We start from the raw sequence: 20,958 nt of genomic DNA on the forward strand, positions 1-20,958 counted from the left end.
GTACAGATAACTTTGTACAAACAGTCTCAATCTGTTTCAAACTTTTCCTTTCTTTTTTTTTTTTTCTTTTTAACTTTAACTTCACAAATCAAAATATTGTAATATTTATATTCCTTTACTTATGGCCTTTTAGTTAAAAGTTTTCTAAACCCTAAAGTCTCTTCTTTTAAAAAGGTGCTTTTGTTTAATGGAATAAACAATGTTAAATTGTTTTAGTTAAAAGTGGACAATCTTAAATCAATTTAAACCTGGTTTATAATGATTTTGTTTAATTCCCATCCCTTACTGAGACAATCCAAATAGCTGTAAACTAGGTTTAAATAGATTTAAGCTTTAAAGTCAAATTGGAGGCATATCCAAAGATAGAAATTCCTATGTGTCATTCCACTCTGAACAGTAACAAGGTATAAATGATGCTGTGACATACTGTAACCTGATATATCTTAAAGATTTCCAGATCACATACAGCGAATCTACATAACTCTTCAGAATTAGACAGGAACGGACAGTGTGGCTTTATTGAGACCTGTTCTTTGGTGCTGTCTGCTTCTTAGGCACAAACTCCACCTTCCTTGCCTACTGCTTTTCTTGATTTCAATTGCTGGACTCAAGTCACATTGTATATACTGAGAACTGTGGAAACCACTGACATGATTAGATGCAAAATCATGCAGTGAAACAGCGGATATGGAAGGATTCAGTGTTTTTCTCTGATGGGTAAAATTTGCAGAAGACACATATGATATCATGTGTGGCCATTAACTCTCAAAAGCATTTCAGCTCAAAAAATGAGCAAGAATTGAGTATCAAAGGTTGCAGTTAATCTAATAGGAAAAACGTGGTAATGGAATGTGGGTTTGTTTTGAGATCTTCACAGCTTTTGGTACACAAATAGCCATTATCACATTACCTCACCACATTTGGATCTGCCTTGCTTGCCCTGTTAGTGTTGAAAGGGAACAAAAAAAGACTAATTTTCTGCCAGTGGTAGGACAGATGTCCTGTCAATATTTGAAAGTTAATTTGTTTCAATTTCTATTATTATTTTTTTTTTAATACTGACAATACTTCCCAGCTTCTGCAAACTGTAAAAGCAAAGGACTAGAATTATCATGCCATATCCTGGAGGAGCTGAGAGAACATGTAGTGATCTCTGGTAAAAGGGTACTTTGCACATTAATACTTAAGGACACATTGAAATGATTTTTTAATTTTTATTTTTCTTCTTCTTCTTCTTCTTCTTTTTATTTTTCTTTTTTTTTTTTCTTTATCTTTTTCCTTTTTTTTTTTTTCTTTATCTTTTTCCTTTTCTTTTTTTTTTTCTTTTTCTTTTTTTTTCTTTTTCTTTTTCTTTTTCCTTTTCTTTTTATTTGTTTTTCCCAGAGGGATGTAACTAGGGATTTTATTGCATCTGTGTGTTTGAACAACATGGCGGTATTGGGGTTTATATAAGAACTTCATAGATGACTGTCAGATCTTCCAGGCTGGGAAAGAATTTTTCATGTCCACTTCACAGTTCTAATCAATATTTCAATGTAAATGCATAGTAAAGCCTTTAAACTATAGGTGCTATATGCATTTAGTTGGAATCACTGTTCATAGATACAAGAAATTAGCATTTAGCAAAAACAGTACTGAGTTTTACTTGTAAAGGAGAAGGGGATATTATTAAAATGATCCCACTAATGGTCCCACTAGACAGACTGTTTTACTGACCCAAAATGACAGTGTCTCAATAATGGTTAGCTGCAGATTGAGAAAGCAAGCAGTTTGACATATTAACTGTGATAATCATATACTGAATGTTGCTCCCAAATAAAAGCATTTATTTTCCCCCTCTGCTCTGTTCTAGTTTCAAAGTCTGAGACTAACTTCTATGTAAGATTTTTTTTTTCATTTGAATGTTTTTTTGTTTGTTTGTTTGATCATCCATTTATGATCTTACCTTTGCTATAAATTTCCCTTATTGGATTAGGAACAAAGATAGCTATTTTAGAAATTCAATATGCAGAAAAAATCTTGAGACATCACAGAACTTTCCCTTAGTGGAACAGTTTAATAAAGGTATTCCAAAGTGAATTAACCTAAAAAAAAAAATAATCACACTGCATTTCACAGTTCTCACATTTTTATCTCATCTGAGAGGAGAGTGGCTTTTCAACTTTCAACATGCCCTTCTTTCCAGACTACTTCCCCAGGAAATGTAGTATTGCCTTGAGACAGAGTTGTAACTAAAACCTACTACTAGAGGATGGATAAAACTGAAACCTCACCGCATACCTCCACCCAGGGAGAAAGGACCTCTCATGTATATATTTACAGAGGATTCATTCCCAGCTCATATGCTAACAAAGTTCATTGCTTGGTAACAGTTTCATTCCTTCTTCGTCACTGGTTACAACAGGGAACTTTTTCTCTCCCTGTGGCATATGGGTTGACATACTAAAGATCCCTCTTACTCCATCACTGAAAGAAGCGGGTACCAGTAGGAGTGCAGGTGTCTACTCACAAGATCCATGGCACTTGGGATCAGGTCATGTATATACACAACTGCACTCTGACTTACAAAACCCTGAGTTGTGGAATTAGTCTGCATTTCCATTTTAACCAAAAAGAAAAAACTCGTTTCACAGTGCTTTTACAGAATTTTCAGTAAGAAGTCACAGGCAGCAATAAAAGCACTTGAGGTATTGCTATTTCTCACATCTCTGCTGAAAGGCCATGTGCTTTGTAATCAGTTCTCCTGGTTCATGGAAGGAGGACATCATGTATTTGTACTGTAATTGTATGTCTAGCTGTCAATATTAAGACACTAATCATAAGGGTTAAGAATTAATACATTTAAAAGAGGCTTTTGGCTCAAATCTTAGTTATAATGAAAAGTTATAATTACCTGCGAGGTTGTCAATCTCTTTCTCTTGGAGCAGGCTAACAGCATCATCATCTCCTTCCAGCATAAGCTCTGTTTCTGCATTCTGATTTACCACAGCTTGACTTCGGAAAGTTTTCTTTGACTTCACTACATCCTCTTCAGTGCCTAAAAAAGTTACAAATGTTGGGAATTTAGAAGAATAATATCTTAAATATAAAACAACCACAGTCAAGTAGTAAAAAAATACAGTCTAAATAACGTTTATTGAAAAAGGGAAGGAACATTTTCCAAGACTTTATCGAGCAGTCTTATTTTTCCTTTCAAAATATACCTTGAACAAAATACAGACCATTTCACAAAGACTCTCCTGCTTTTAATAATTTCTATTTACTTTATGTTTGATGGTCTCATTAGTTTTCCACCTTGAAGAAATTCAACAGGAGTTTCTCTTGGGTTCCTGGTGTCCTGACTCTGACTGGCCTTTCAGAGCTCAAATCTTTAAACAAAGAAGTTGCTTTCATGAATTCAAAATGTGTAATGACTTTCATCTTAGAATTGAGAGGGACATTATGGAGGAGATGGGTTATCTCAATATACAGTAACCACAAGGTAAGCTATGCAGAGGGTCAGAAAACAAGACAAGCATGGTGAGAGAACTTTGGTGTACATCTGTGTGTGTGTTTTTAAGGAGCATAATAAAAATGATGGTGTATGGACGTGTGCCAGTTACCACAAAGAGCTTCACAAGTAAGTCTTACCCTTTCTTTTTGCCTACAGCTGAAACCCTTGCATATTCACCTTGGACCACACAAGATCTGGGCATCTCCATTTTTGCCAACCAAGAAAGAAAACTCAAACATAATCCTTCCTTTCTGTGTAATTTGGAAATTTGCTTCCTACCTAAGGTGCAGAATGATGGGTGAAATCTGAGAGACACCAGTCATGTGTGGATTTTGTCTTCCATGAACTTTAACACGAAGAATACTATTAAAGCAGATGTAAAATGGAGAGACAAAGCCCAGTAAGACTCATGGCCTCATATTAATGAAGAGGGATATAGTAAGTAGATAGCTTAGTGAAGAAGCATGGAATGGAACAAGATGCGTGGCAGTTTTGTTATTACAAACAGTGGGGGAGGTGTTATGATTTTATCTCCTACTCCAATATGAGTCATTTAATTAGTTTGTGCACAGAAGAGTAACACCATGAAAACTGAAGATGCTGGAGGCATATTTTTCTGTAGCAGTGTTTATCCTGTTTAAAGATCACTGTTAGCACACCACTTGATATTGGGCTCCACCACAGGCTGAGACAACCTCACGTTTTACATTGCTTAATTTGATACCGTTGTACACTACTGCCATTATCCAGAAATCTGAAACTACAGATCAGGTAAACACAAACAAGAAGGCAAACCTCCAACTTTTTCAGCAAGCCCCAAACCAAACACAGCATCTCTAGTCTTCCTGTTTGTTGCTCTCTTCATCAGGACCATACCGATACTGACAGCGATTTAGACAATACTGATGCCAATGTACACTAATGAACTGAGTTTTGCTGTCTTCAGCTATTAGGCTGTGATCATTACCTCACCTTCACATGTTACAACTTAGTATAACTAACTATAATGACTAACTATAATGATTCACCCAATTAAAAACTGAATAAAGTAAACAATGCTTGGAAAAGTTTTCAGTCCAGTTTTATGTCCATTTTTTTCAGCATTATTGTAGTTGTTTTGGTTTGTGTATTTGTTTGTTTGGACTTTCGCTTGATTTTGGTTTGTGTATTTGTTGTTGGTTTTTTCACAAAAAAGGAGCAAGAACTGTAGGAGCTTAGAAAAACACAAAGGAGTAATGTGCTGTAACAGACCTTCAATTTACTACATCAGGATTGTTCTGAGTATTTAATTGCTGGATCAGGAACTTATTACACTTCTGTTTACTGCAAGGGAGTTTAGCATCATTTGACACAAGTAATAGCTCCTGCTGTGAAGCATTTGATACTAAAGGAGCCCAGGCCTGAATTGAGCTAATGCAGTGGAAAAGGAAGCATGAGAATACTGTTCTCTTTTTTGTAGTTCTAGTGAATGTTACCAAAGTGTTTTGAGCTTCATAAAATGTGAAAATCTTCAAATTAATTACTCCAAATGTACTAATCTGAAGTATTCATAGAGTCAATGAAGATAACACTATTAAAATAAAGAGGTAAATAGTTCCAAGCCCTACATTATTACTAACACTTAAATCAAAAGAACTGGAATTTTAGAATATATTAAATCCCTTGTGATAGGAGTTCCAGTTACAAGATTACAGAAATATTGCCAGACACCAGTGTATGAAATGTGGTAGAGTAGAAGGCATTAGAGTAGTTTGGCAAATTTGGAGCTTAGCAACAAGACAAATGTTTCTAAAATCCATTCTGGTTGATAATATTAAACATACATTTATCTAACAGAATTATAGTAAATGGTGCTTCTTTGTCTTGATAGAAAAAAACCTCTGGTTTGACTGTTGTTTAAATTTATCACTTTGTTGAGTGCACCTCAGTTTTGCTGTACTGTACCAAACATTTATCTAAATGAGAGTGTACAAGACCCAGAGCTGCCCTTCAATCACTATATCCTTTATGAATTAGAGTTCCATTTATCAAAATTACAGCAAGAAGAGTAAGGTCTCACAGGGCTGTCTCATTACAAGGCTTGTAAACACTGTCCTTACAAAGAAATGGTTTAACACCTAACAAATCAAAAACTGATTTGGAATAGAATTTATTTGAGATCATCTATCTTCAGAAGACATGCTGTACTGAGTGCACTTCATGGCCTTTCTACCCATTCATCAAGAAATTAACAAGCGAATACCACAGACCACCAGATCTCCTTGGATCCTGAAATGTGAAATATGTTCAAAACAGATCTGTCACAGATGTTCTATTTTTATATTTCAAGATGACTTCAAAAAGGTTTTAAAATATGAGAACCTCTCCAAATAAGAGTAAAAAGCAAAACAACTTGTCTCTTTAAAATCAGACAACAAACTGAATAAAAAATTATATGACACAAAACTATGTCGAGTATTGTTAACAGTGATATAAAAAGGAGAGAGGAATAAATGAATGCTTGATATTTCAGCATGTTTGAAAAAAAAAATCAAACCTCAAATTATTTTTCAAAGCCCCAGCAAAATTACTATGAAATGAATTTCCAGATATTTCCCTTAAAACTCTCATTAGGACACAAAGAGTTTGTATTTTAAAGACACAATACAGAATTGTATTAATGTAAGTTCCAAAGTCTAATTAGAAAATGTTTCAAATGCATTAAAACAGGGGAAAAAAATAAATCTGAAAACTAGATATAATTTCAAGAGCAACATTTTGACATTGGGGTGCACAGAACTGGAACTGGCAGATGCTATCAGTCCTTGCCCTTATCAAGCTCCCTCTTAAGGGATATTTTTATACACTGGGATTTGGAAAGAAGCCTTGAAATAAGCATCTAAATATTTCTTTAGACTATGTTTTGCATAAAAGTTCAAGGAAATAAGTCACTCAATTCGCACTGAAGTCCATCTGAAGTTAGTGCTTTAATTTCTGAACCTTGAGGTCTCTGTCTTAGAGATATTTCAAGACAACACACATACCAGGCTAGATAAGGTATTAAAAAAAAAATCCATCTTTTGGGACACCTGCTATAATGCTGAGAATTTTTCTACTGTGTATGATAAAAACTGTCTTCCTGCAGTTGCTTCCGAATAACTGAAACAGAGCTCATCTTTGAAAGAAATTAAAGAAACCAACCACTGCTCCTCCACATATCCTCAGCTTCCATGAAAAAGGGAGTGTATTTTATATGTCTGAAAGGTTACGTGGGCTGCACAGTAAACTTGTACAGTATTGCCAAGAATGTACTAATCTTTCTTCCAGTAGCATTACATTTCTTTATACAGAAATTAAGCAGACAGAAAAAGCCCACACCAAAGCCTCACAAAATCCTAGTGATTTCCTAAGAACAGAAGAATTCCATGTTATTTTGCAGCTACAGCCTCAAGAAGTACTTAATATAGGCAATATTTAAACAATTGAGGGAGAAGGCTATTGTTATTACAACATCTGTATTTCTGCCCCTCTCTTTTCAATTAAATCAATAAATTCCCTGTTGGGTTTTGTAGGTCACAACAGGTTCCAGGGATGCAATCTAAGTTTCAAAGACATTGTAGGTGTCCAGATCCAGAAAAATGGTTCCCACACAGAATTTTAAAATTAGCAGTACATATATAACATATTGTTGATTATATTTATGCTTACATACACTTCTTTTATTAAGACATTACACTAATTATTGTAACTGAACACAGGAAAGAAGATTTTAACAATTAATTGTATTTTAAAATACAGTGTTTTAATTTTTTTTTCTTTCTCTACTTAGTACAGAATGGGGTTAAAAATAAGGTTGATTTTAAGAAAAGTCTGCTTGGTAATACTGTAACCAACAAAAGGAGACTACTGCTTCTTATAAAGTTGTTTCCATAGTTTACTTCAACGAATTACCGATAAGGCAATTTATGCAGTGAGTGCTCTTTGATCTTTGAAAAGAGATGGCAGAATGGAAAGTTAACCTCATTTTAATGTTACCTAAATATACTGACAGGAAATTCTAATGTTTCCAAACATCTGGAAATCTGCTTCATGGGACGGTGTTCTTCTTTTCTATAAGAACCTTTTTCATATATTGTCTTTTACAGTTTTATGTGGCTTCTAAAGGAGCTTTTGACATAAGTAAAGTCTGTTCTCTTTACAGTAAAATGCTGCATTTAATTAAAACCTCTCTTTTATAGCAGCTAAGTACAGTTTTTCTGAAGCTTAGGTCTCCTCAGAAACTTTCAAGGATAAAGCTGCTTTTTCCTCCTTCCAGATCACTGGTATGTACTGCTCTGTAGAACACTGCTTTTGTGGCCAAATTTCAGATGTGTAGGGTAGCTTTTAATATTGTATTAAATACAGGAATTCAGAATTAGTTCCTTAAAAAAGGGACTCCGTACAGGTCATGATGTGAACTATGAAATTACATCACGGGTAAAATATAATTCATTAATAAGGTTTGAAAGAACTAAGCTTTATATTGGGAGAGACTGTTTATTTTACAAACTAAATTTTACAGGAAGAGTCAAGCTTATGCGTACGCAGAATTGAAAAGCAACACTATTATCTACCTTTTTTGTCCATTCAACATTCTAAGTATTGAAAATACTTAGTAATTGAAAAAGTTTTGCTTTATATATTCTTCCTGCTTTATATATTCTAGCAGTTTAAAGCCTTGCTTTCATTGTAACCTTTGCTAACTTGATAAGGCACTGGGACCCTTGCAGCAGTCCCAGCTATGAAGAGCAGCTGCTAGGGAGTCTGCAAACTGACCTCTACAAAAGCCGCTAAGATTAAATCATTGATACTGTGACCACTCCATCCCAGCGTAATATCTTTCCGTGTGGCTACAGAGCCAGCCCTCCTAGGACTGCTTTCACTCCACGAGAAATGTGCACCAGGTATCCCTGGATCTGCTCAAGAGACTGGCCTTCTGACTTTGAGTAGCAAACCAGTGCTGGCATATCATGATGAACTGTCCCCACCTGTGTCTGCTAGAGTTGTTATTTAAATTACAATGTGTTTCTGGAACTGGTGGCTTTGACTGGCATATAATTTAGTTTCCCCCCAGAAAATCAGAGAAGTGACTGTTATTAAAGGAAGGCTGGTTTTAATAGATTTAATAAACACCAGATATATCTAAATCATACTTGAATGTTAAGGATCTTTGAAAAAAACAAGGGAGAAAAAGTATGAATATTGCATAGAAATTAAAAATGGCATATAGTTGTATTGGAAGTTACTTCCACCAAAAGTAAAACCAAATCACATTTTTGTTTTCTGTGTAAGATAAATACATGAAAATTTAAACGTAAACCTTCCATATATTTTTTCTTCTAATTTTTAGACCTAACACCTGACCAAATTATCTTGAGTCATTTGTAAATAAATATTTTACTGTTGCACATGCTTTCTTCTTTAAAATCTTCAGATGTTTTACACTGCTTAAATGAGACTGACACAAACTGGAGTGTGCCAATGAGCTAATGTGAAGTCCAAGAATATAGGCAAGACCAAAATGAGTATTTTTCTCAGATGAGGTTAGAGGCTTTTAAAATAATAAGTACTTGTAGTTACAGTCAGAGTATTATCTATTAATGTAAGAGGTCCTCCATAAAAATACAGATGAAATTAGCATGTTGGGTACTTGTTAGTTTTTAGTTTACAGATAGGAAAACTAAGATTGAGAGTGATTATGAATTGAATCTTTAGAAGTCATCAATATTATTAAATTACATAATAATTGAGATTTCAAGTGTTCTGAGTATACAAAGAAAGGGTCATGCACTGATTCAGCACTGACCATAAACAGCGACTGAGTGAGAGAGATTTGGATATGCCCAAGTCCAGCAAATGTTACAAGGCATTCTGGTTCCTGAAGGACAGTCTTCATTCTTACTGCAATCAGAAGTCCTTCTAACAGGAACTTAAAAGAATTAAATGTTTGTATTTTGATTAAGATGTGGTTTGCTACCATAACTTGCACACACAAGAATAGGTTCATATTTCATGACTGATGACCTTTACAAATCCCTGTCAGTTTGAAATGCAACCACTTGGTATATACTGTACTTTGATAAATTGCAGAAAGAAACCAAATTCTCTGATATGCTGTGGATCACTTAAACAGACAAAGATGATACACAAGAGAAATAATGAAGAACAATAAAATTTTCCTAACTGTGTTTCCAGCCATTTTACAGAAGTACAGTAATAGCTGAGAGGAAAATAACTACATCACACCAACAGTTATTGCTCAGTGGAAAGGACATCAAGGACACTTGCAAGTAAGAGAATTGGATCAATATTAACGTGATTTTCATTTCATGCTTCCCCAACTCCAGTAAGCTGACAATATACTCTGATTATGTGAACTGCCTCTGAGTAACATAGAAAAGGTTATTAGAGCAAGAGGTGGAAATAGAATGCACTTTTTATATTGACAGGTCTGCTAATAGAGTGTACTGATTTTCAAAGCCATGCAATGCATTTTCACAATTTGGTTTTGACAGCAAAAAGGAATTTCATTTATCCTTAATTCAAAATATTCACATGTAAGCAAAGGTTTCTCAAGACAGGCCACTGAAGAGGGTAATCAAACTATTTCAACAGAAAAATGTAATTAATAACATAAGAAGAAAAAGCTGATTGAATTTAAATATATAAGACATGATAATGAAGTAATAAAATGAATCTGCTAAACAAGGCATTCTATGCTTTTGAAATAGCATCTGATAAGATAACAGGTAAGTGAAACACATCTTAACATTTATGTCTGGAAAATTTTAGATTAGTTCTGAGTTTGAAATACCTAACCCAAGCACATATTCTGCAGGAAAAGCCATGTTCTGACTCTATCTTCTTGTGAAAGATCAAAGTTGTTGGACTTCTGAAGAGGCATATTGAGGAACTGCATTCACATATGCTAGCTTCAGTTTTGCTTCCTGCTCACAAAAAATTCTAATTGAAAAGGCTAATCATGACAAAGTCTCAGGAAGAAATGAAATGCTCTTTAGAAATACAAAAACTTGATGTATGCTAGCACTAGGAGCCCCATGGTAACACAGCGGCAGGTGAGAAATGTGATCCTACTTCCTGTACTGGGGTATCATATGTCAACATATTTAACCCTTACCTTAGAGCCTTCACACCATGAGACTGGTCCAAACCCCAATACTTTTAAAAGAAAGATATATCTGTGGTATTATTGTTTGTCTTTAATTATTGAATTCTCTCTCTCTGTGGACAAAACATGGACCAGAAGGCAACTTTGCCCCTCAGCTCTTAAGTTTCTGCTATCAGGTCCAAACAAGACCAGCTCTTTGGAAACACCCAGTGTAAACAGATATGATAGGATGGCAAAAAAAACCCCAAACAAAAATCATTCTGTAGTGCAGAGAATGAAGGTATATGAAGTAAGTTTTAAATTATTTTATAGTAGCTATCCTAATTTCAGTAGTTAACTATTTTAATTTCTACCATGACTATTCACTTGCAGAAGAAAGACTCAACAGGTCATGATCAGTGCTTCAAATAACCTATTTGTTAATAAGTCTGAAATATTTTTTTTTTTTTTTTCTGGAATGGTAATGTTTTCAAACTAAATTCTGCTCTTTTCAGACATATTCAGAAGGAACATCTCATGCAGTCTTTACACAGGGAAAACCTAGAATAGACTAGACTAGAATAGACTAGACTAGACTAGAATAGATGAGACTAGACTAGACTAGAATAGACTAGACTAGACTAGAATAGACTAGACTAGAATAGAATGGAATTAACCAGGTTGGAAAAGACCTCAGAGATCATTGAGTCCACCCTATCATCCAACACTATCTAATCAACTAAACCACGGCACCGAGAGCCCCATCCAGTCTCTTCCTAAACACTTCCAGTGATGGTGACTCCACCACCTCCCTGGGCAGCTTGAGACTGTGTCCTCTTGTTCTGGTGCTGGCCACCCGGGAGAAGAGACCAACCCCCACCTGGTTACAACCTCCCTTCAGGTAGTTGTAGAGAGCAATAAGGTCTCCTCTGAGCCTTCTCTTCTCCAGGTTAAGCAACCCCAGCTCCCTCAGCCTCTCCTCATGGGGCTTGTGCTCCAAACCCCTCATCAGCTTTGTTGCCCTTATACATGACAAAGTCCTCTGTAACTGTTTCTTAGAAAGATTGTCCCCATCATGTATAAATAAAATTGTCAATATAATAATGTCACTGAAACATCTTGATTTACTTTCCATTGCATTGTCTTTGACCGTGCAATTCCAACTGGTTCAGTATGCTGCGCACTATGTTGTTGGTTTTTTTTCTGTACAAATTTCGTATCATCCTCACATAGACCACCACAGCTCTAGAACTGGCATACATAATTCTCACTTCAGCAGCAACTCACCAACCAACTGGTGGGAGGAACCATTTCTACTTCTGTATAAATCAATGTCTGTAGCAATGCCAGACAAAGGATATACAGAATACTCACAGGATATACACATTTGTGAGGCAGCAGTGTGGTACTAACATTGGAATATTTGTGTTTAACTTGAAGTGCTACTAAGGGACCATGCTCTAGTAGCAACAGACAGCAATTCTGTTTGGTCCAGGTTGCTGTAAATATATAATTTCCTTCTAAATACCAATTATCTATCAAATCAAAGCCTTTCTATTTGCTTCATTTTCGGTAGAATTTTACTCTGTTTATTGTGGTTTGTTGGTTGCTGGGCTTTTGTGTTTGTTTGTTGTTTTGTTTTAACAAAAATAGCTGCATTTAGAAAATGTCTTTGTTTTATGCAGCCTAGCAGATGAAAAGCAAAACAGAAAGGGTACACACAGTATCATTGAGAAAGAAGATTTGGAGAGTCAGTAATTACAACAGCTCAATAAGATAACCAACAAGGTTTTCATTACTTTGCTTCTGAAACAGGTGAATGGTTATCACTGTCCCAGGTATAAAGCCGGGGGGTGGAGGGGGATTAAGGAGACCTAACTCACAAAAATCTTTGTAGCAGTCAGCAGTATTTTCTTTCACTTTCCATTAAGCTGTCACAAGTGGTCTGCAATGTCTTTCATTCTGCTTTGCAAGGATTGCAAGAGAGTGCAAACCTTCAACGCAACTTGCACAATTTCTAGGTTTATGTTAATTTTTCAACCACTAGAACACAATTTTCCGTTCAGACTGGAGTTGAGATGCTATTTAGACAGCATGATCAGCTATTTTAAGGGCTGGGGATTGAATGACTTGTGCTATATGGCAAAAGTGACACCAATAAAACACTCTTCAAGCATTATGCATAGTTCTTTCAGCTGGGAAAGTATAACTATTGCAAATAAATATGCTGTGAGATACATTCTTTAGGCATGCAATAAGGATAAGAAAAAAGTCATCTCATGATGTAGAATACATGATATGAAAACCAAATTAAATACATCACTGGAAACATGCATAATATACTGGCTGACAGAGTTCTTAACAAGGTGTCTTCCTTGTCATGCTGGTTAGTGCATATTTGAGAATTTATCCATGAAATGTATTTGACTTTTAATACAGTGCTTTCACTAGAAGTTTCTTCATCCCTGCCTATACTTTGCACAATACTGAAACTTATAAAATCTTCCAAGTTTATCACTACTCTGGTACTTTCTGTGTATGTTTCAAAGCTAACACTATAAAATGAGAAACACAAAATAAGTGGTATTGAAGAACTAACTATACTTGTAGGGATAGGGAGTAGCCAGTGCATGTACACAATAATTCTTTCTTCATGTGTAAAAATGTTACTATTTATGTAAAACTCTTACAAGAATTTAATATGATATGAAAGATTTTCTATGATAAATACAGTGTAACATAAAAAAAAAACCCAGTAAAAATATTTAGGTATATTAAAATATATACTCATTTTGAAAAGTAATTCCTTCATTTATTTCCTTTGTACATGCTAATTCCTTTTGCTTTGTGAAAGATAATAAATCATTTATATTGAAGAGATTCCTGCAATCTGCCTCTGTCCACTTAACCTATCACAGTATCACAGCATCACTAAGGTTGGAAGAGACCTCAAGGATCATTGAGTCCAACCTGTTTCTACAGACCTCATGACTAGACCATGGCACCAAGTGCCACATCCAATCCCCTCTTGAACACCTCCAGGGATGGTGATTCCACCACCTCCCTGGGCAGCCCATTCCAATGACGAATGACTCGCTCGGTGAAGAACTTTCTCCTCACCTTGAGTCCAAACCTCCCCTGGCACAGCTTGAGACTGTGTCCCCTTGTTCTGGTGCTGGTTGCCTGGGAGAAGAGACCAACCCCTTCCTGGCTACAACCACCTTTCAGGTAGTTGTAGAGGGCAATGAGGTCACCCTGAGCCTCCTCTTCTCCAGGCTAAACAATCCCAGCTCCCTCAGCCTCTCCTCATAAGGCTTGTGCTCAAGGCCTCTCAGCAGCCTTGTTGCCCTTCTCTGGACACATTCAAATGTCTCGGTGTCCTCGACATCTTTAGTTTACAGTAACTCAGAAGCTTGCTTAAACCTGAGCTCGTTGCCTGAATGCCTGTCATGCCTCCTTCTGACTGTCAGAAAGAGCGGGAGAGTAAAGTCTTAAAATCTGCACTATAGTCTCTTAATGCTAGGTTGCAATGGTTGCAGCACTGCTGGAATAATAGCCCTCCATTCCAACCATGAGTTTGGCAGGCTGCCCTAGCCAGATCTTCAGAAAACACCTTTCTTGGTACAGGCAGAAATTGAAATTAATCTGGCATGTTTAGACCTGTTTGGTCTAGATTTGGCTTCTTTACTCAGTCAGTTATTGGTGATATTAAACAACATTTTCATTTTACAAATGACATGTGTTTCCACTTACTCATATGCAAGGTGAAGAACATAGTTCTGCAGTCAAAAAAGACATCAAGAATAAGAAAGAGTAGAGAAAAATTAAAACTGGAATATTTTGAGCCAAAGAAGTATAGTGATACTAAGGAGAAGACTCCTAAATATGGAGTCTAGAAGCATAGAAAATAGGAGGTAAGAAAAGCACAAGGTAAAACCTGAGTCCCAAGAGATACATTCACTCAACTGTGAAAGCTGTCCTGAAGAACTATTATTAGACTTCCACTGACAGAATGTTCTCCCAAAATATTTCTGTGAGATGCACTGCATATACATGGGTCAATAATTTCTATTTCTTCATCAGTTAGCAATGGAACCAATACATCCTTGAGATGGTTTTAAAAACTTTTCACATCATAGTAATTTACTGTTTTGGTAAGTAAGTGACTCTCATTTTTCAGAACAGACAGTGTATTCTTTTCACATGAAAATATAATGGTTGAACAGAGAAAAATGTAGTTAGAATTCTAAGAATGTCAATGATTGCGAGGTTTAGGTCTTAGGAATGGTTTTGCAGGGCAATTTGATCACTTCGAGAACATTCTGGAGTAATAAGCTTTCAGACGGAGAAGTGAGAAACACAACTACTTATGTTAACTGCTGGTAAAAAGCCAGAAAGTTAAGAGCAGCTAAAATCCAAGTCATTAAAATCCAACTCATGCCAGATAACATGAAAATCTCAGAGTGAAGGCATTTGAAACCCAACACAGAAATTTTTGGGAGGGGAGGGATGACACCCAAAGTTTTCATATCCAAAACTTTGAGTAAGAATCCAGACAGAGATTCTGACATTCCAGGCTTGAGGAAATAATTAGGGGAAAAAAAAACCAAAAGACTGTTTGATAAAAATGCATTTAAAACATAATAAAGCTGCTATAAAAATTCCTGTGCTACAAATAGCATATAATGGAGAACAGATATTTAGAGACTGCAAAGACCTGTTAGGACGCAATTGCAACTCTTTTCTATCACCTAGTCAGGCAGGAGAAGCTCAGACACTGGGTGTTCAGGTCAGTGTAACAGTGTGAAGCAGTCTATCTAAGCAAACTCCATTACAGTGTACGCCTTGAAGGCATCTTTTATTACATTACAGTGGGTATAGGAATGAGTATCAACATAATAGTAGATATATTTAATGATAATATATGTATGATGGGAAGGGGGGGAAGAAGTATCAGAAAGAAGAGAAAGGAGAGCAAGTTAAATCTAGTATTTTGGAGTCAATTATTCTCACAATTAGGATTTTACTTTACAGATCTTTCCAGTAATACCTAATATAAGCTCTTATTCCTGGATTTACTTTAAAGAAATTTAATTTTAATCTGTATCTGACAATTACCATGCAAAATATTAAGTGGAAACAATTATTAGATTGTGTTTTCCCTAAAACCCTGTGAGGATGAAATATTAGGAAGTTTATTTGGAGAAGCAGTGGATGGCACTGTTGGGCTATAATTATAAGGCTGTAGATGTAAATCCTAAATCTTAAAAAAAATGACAGATTTTTGCAAGTCCTTCAGGCACACAAGTCAGATGTCGACTCACTCAGAGTACATTGAAAATTTCACAATGTGGAAGTTAGTTCATGTACTGAAAGCTGTGTAATAGGAGTATTATTTCAGGTGTTCCAATTGAAGCAGAATGATTCACACGCTTGTCTCACATTTCAGCATAATCACATTTAGACTAAAGAACAAAGAGGACTTACTTGATGACACATGTAAGCATTGTTAGGGATTAATGACTTATGCTCACCAATGAACATTAAAACTGCTAAACCATATGTCTTAGCACCACTTCTATGCATCTTTTAAACACCTCCAAGGGTGGGGATACAACCGCATCCCTGAGGAACCTATTGCTGCAATGTGCCCCTGTTGCAAAAGTCAGTGTTTTCCTGGGCTGTATTAGGCTAAGTACTGTCAGCAGGTGGAGAGAAGTGACCCTTCTCCTCTACTCAGCATTGGTGGGCCACACCTGGAGTGCTATGACCAGTTCTCATCTCTCCATTATTACAAGAGGGATGGACATCCTGGAGACAGTCTAATGAAAGACCACGAAGATGATTAAGGGACTGAAGCATCTCGAGTTCATGGGACATTTTGATGTCTTATCACCTGAAAATGTCAAAACAAGCTTGTTTGTAAAATACTGACTTAGCTTTCTAGAACAACATTTGGCACATGCCAAGTGTTTGTTTGAAGTCTCCTCCATCTATCTTGTTCTAACACTGACTGCAGAAGGCAGGGAGTCCAGCAGTTCCAAAGATGAAAGTCTGAAGGTGAGGGAATCAACTGCTCCAGACTTCTCAGTACTGAGGGGTTTCTCTAGAGCTACAGTTACTGAAATTTCATCTTGGTACACTTTTCTTTAACATTAAGGACCTTCACAAATCAGTATTTTTCTTTAGGGTCCATAGAACACATAGAATCCCTGTTCTGAAGACAGTTCCTGGTTTGAGTATAAGTTCCCATGGATTTCAGACACAGTTTTATAGCAAGGCTCCACAGTCAAAATCTTTTAAGGCAGCACTTGCTTGAAGCTAAATGTTTTGGGAATGCAATTCCTTCAGCAGCCTGAAGGAATCCTGACCACAATTAGTTGAAAGTCTATCAAAATCCATCTGCTTTCATGAAAGCAGATTTCATATTCAAACACTTCAGATTTCAAAACCTGATGCTTTTTAAATTGTTTATATGAGGAAACCATATTTCTGATGAAGAGCACACAGAGCATTTACTGAAACTTAGAGTAGTAACAAGTCCCAGAAGCAGCCATATACAGTCTGTCTCAACTAGAACCACTCTTGAAAGAAGGTTGCTAATCAAATGTCCAAATGCCTAATGGAATGAGTCACTTCAAGTAGGAAAATTCAAAAGCAATTTTCATACTGCACATATAAATCATATCTGTAGCTTTTTTTTCAAACCCCAAAGTATTGCATAGTAAATTATGAAGATTTTTTTTTATTTGTAATTTTTATTCTAAGCATTCAGGATCTGTCACAACAATCAGCTTAACAGGCCAAATATTCTTGAGCACAGACCCTAGAAGTGTTTGACCAGCTTTTATATATATATATATATATATATATATATATGTTTAGAACATGGGCACAAAATTATTCATGACAGTTTCTTCCAGTGCAGACTAGAAAATGTGTCCTTTCTTGCCCCCCCACTATGCAAATGGTTTGTGGACCACAATCTTGAAAGACTGAAGGAGCAAAGCTATCTGTTTTGCTCTTAACATGATCTTTGTGGACCTGCATTCTGTCTTGTTCACAGGGTGGTACAGTAGTGTCTCATCTATACTAATCTCCAATGACTGTAAACTGTTAAGGTGATTAACCAGAAGAGACAGCTCTTTCACCACATGTACAGAATCACTGTGAATTGGGTCATATCTGCATATTTCATGCATTTACTGGTAGAAAAATTTGGAAAAGGGAAGAAGAGTTAATAATATTTTATACAACCTTCTTTTTCTTTCTTCTTTTCTTTTTGGTCTTCAATTTAATCATTTAGATTGAAACTCAGTCTAAACTTAAGAACTTTAAAAAATCTGTTGACATTATAAAATGAATACTCTAGTAAAAGTTTCCAGGTAGTTCAAAATCCCATTATAGCTTGCTCTTTGATACTGCAGTAAGTGTCCCTTCAGCTTTACAAAAGGGAAAAAAAAAATTAATCTTTATTTCTATTCAAGTAAGAATTGAAATCAAAAGAGCACAGCAGAGTCAATGATGAACTAATTATGCTTGAATTTTAAATCTAGATATGAAAATCATTTTAACAGACTACAAACAAATCCAATGCCTAATACCTAAATCTTAGACTCATCCAAAGTGAAAAATTCTCCAATCCATCTCCTGTAAATGCTGCTGTGACTCCAACATACTTACAGTCTCAAAGGACAGCTAAGTGTGTAGTCACAGAAATAAACGAGAATTTTTCACACAGTTGTATACAGTCATAGAAGTAAATTGCAATTTCTCTTTTTTTTTTTTTTAAGCTTTTTGAGGTAGAATTTAACATTTGTTGTTATTTCTGTAAAAAAAATATAGATCACAGACACAGCTTTCACTTCCAAGACACTTCTATTCCTTGATGACTGCATTATATAATTACAGTATCCAACACATCCAACATCAACCCTGGTTCAATACTAGAGTAGCTGTAGAGCACTTTTTTATTTATCAAGGTCATATCTTGATGGCTGCAAAAGCTTAGATAAATCAGCTGTTAAGCAGGCACATCTCCAAGGAATCTGCAAATTCTCTCATCTGCAATCCTCAGTGTATCTTATTATTTACTGCCAAAGAAATGACTGATTAATTTTGTCATCTTTGCTCTGCAATTTTTGCTCAGCTGAAACTGCCTGCCCTCTTCTGCAATGCCTGATCAGACCTATTTAAGTTGATGCCTTTGATCGTAGACACTGAGGAGCTTGCTGACTTAGGCTTTGACTAAACATTCCTCTGCTGCAATATTCATGCACAAAATCCTAAATGATAACTGACAGTCAATGTAGATAACAAAAACTTGTAAGATATTTCCACTATTTTATTGATGCTCAGAATAGCTTTACTTGTACTAGAGGTATCAGTCAAGATGAAAACTCGCTATTAATATGACAAAAGCCCAACAAATTTTCCTTTGATGAATAGTTTATTTCTCACAAACAAAGTATCTGAGGTCAGGGGGAAAAAAAAAATCTGTTACTGGAAAGCTATGCAATATGATTTTCTAAAAAATGCTTTGAATTCTTTCTGAAGTGTGATATCATACTTAGTTTTGGAAGCTAGGGGCATTGTAGTATCAAACTGTTTCAAACAAAATTATCAAAATAAAGCTAATAAAAAAGCCAAACAAAACCAACCAACCAAAAAAACCAAACCACCAAAAAAAACCCCCAAAACAACTCCAAACAACAACACAATGAAAGTTAAGCCCTATGAAAAAAAAGATCTGCCTTCAGCTCTTTATTAATCTTTATTAATCACATTCCAACACCAGAGGCTAAAAGTACATCAAACTGCACCAAATCCTTTTCACATGACAACCTCATAAATTATTCAACTCATTAGTAACACCAAAAGGCATAAAAATAACATCAGTGTTAAGGATGTTTTCTTACAGAGAAAGGTCAGCTAAAAGTTTTAGTATTAAAATCCAAAGGCTCTGAAAAGTACATGTAGATAAGACCACGAATTATAACTTTAATGCACACTGCTTTAAAAATCCATATGTTAATTTACTCTGTCTGCAAAATTAGTAGAATTTATTTGAATTCTGCAAACAAGACAACTTCAGTCTATTGTAATTTTTATGCAACCATCAAGTTTGATGTGTACCTCCTCTAACCACACCTGAAATTATACAGAAATTATCCAATGCAAAACTATAACTATTCATGTTTTTCTGTCTCTTTTGGTTGTAGCTTTATCTTGCAGGGTAGCTTTACTACCTAGCACCTGTCACCTGCACTAAACACAGAAACTACATAAATGGAACAGTTACATATGCTGAAATAGTTTAAGTGCAACTTGTATTACATTTCTCATTAAAAAAAACCAAACAAAACTATTTCCAGCATTCTCCCAGTAGTCTTCTCCCAAAGATACAACATTCCTGTTGTAAAGGCATGAAACAAAGCCAAGTAAATGGCTATCCTGCTATTAAAAAAACCCAAACCCAAAATAGGGTAACATCAAGGCTTAAAACTTTCACAGAATCACCAAGGTTGGAAGAGACCTCAAAGATCATCAAGTCCAACCCATCACCACAGACCTCATGACTAAACCATGGCTTTGTAATAGTTCTTCCTGTTTTAATGCTAGTTCAAGATCCCAAATGAAAAGTATAAATTAGAACATTTAAAAGGGTTTTTATACCTTTATAACACATAAAGCCCATGGTTTTGAAGACCATTTCCCTTACAGATGCAATAGTTTAATCAGTATGGTTTTGCCCTGCCTCTTATCTCTATTTTGATGGTTTGGAAGAATGTGGAGAAAATAACCCTTTGTCAAAGATGCAGTACTATACACTACTGGGGAAAATGTCTTCCTTAACCCAATTAGGAAGAGTTTATGACCTTAAGTCCTTCATATAATAGCTTTCATGCTTAAGTAAATATTAACATATACTAGCTGGTATAACTGCACACACAGATTTTAATTTGTATGTCTAACGTTTGAATCCCTGCTATCTGCCTCAACAACCTGCAAAGTTCATGAAATGCATAGGTCATGCAATGTTAGTTTTGTATTTATCATATTGAGAGTTTCTGGCAACATTAGCCTTTGGCTACACATCAGCTGAAAGGTTCAACTCGCTTTGTGTATAGTTACTTCCATTTTTATCTTCTTTAGGATTTGTTTCCAGTGTTGCAGGTTGCCTTTTTTTTTTTTTAACAGCAAAAGGACAGAAAAAACATCTTAGTATTCTTTTAAAGAGTCCTGTCTAATAAATTAGACACCTTAAATATGAGAAATAAATTTACTTTAGTCCTTTGGAGTGCTCAGGTTCATGTTGTATATGTTTAGTGCTAGAAGT

General features: G+C 35.5%; 1 protein-coding gene across 5 annotated transcripts in view; it reads right to left on the minus strand.

The window, feature by feature from the left end:
• Positions 1-20,958, minus strand: part of NBEA (neurobeachin) — a 486,697-nt gene that overhangs the window by 167,532 nt on the left and 298,207 nt on the right. For all 5 annotated transcript variants that reach the window (XM_054164764.1, XM_054164763.1, XM_054164761.1 and 2 more), the window contains one exon: positions 2,894-3,037. In XM_054164764.1, coding sequence (XP_054020739.1) covers positions 2,894-3,037 — 144 coding nt within the window. The remainder of the gene's footprint in view (positions 1-2,893; positions 3,038-20,958) is intronic.

This window comes from Dryobates pubescens, chromosome 10 (genome assembly GCF_014839835.1).
Source record: "Dryobates pubescens isolate bDryPub1 chromosome 10, bDryPub1.pri, whole genome shotgun sequence".
Taxonomy (NCBI): domain Eukaryota; kingdom Metazoa; phylum Chordata; class Aves; order Piciformes; family Picidae; genus Dryobates; species Dryobates pubescens.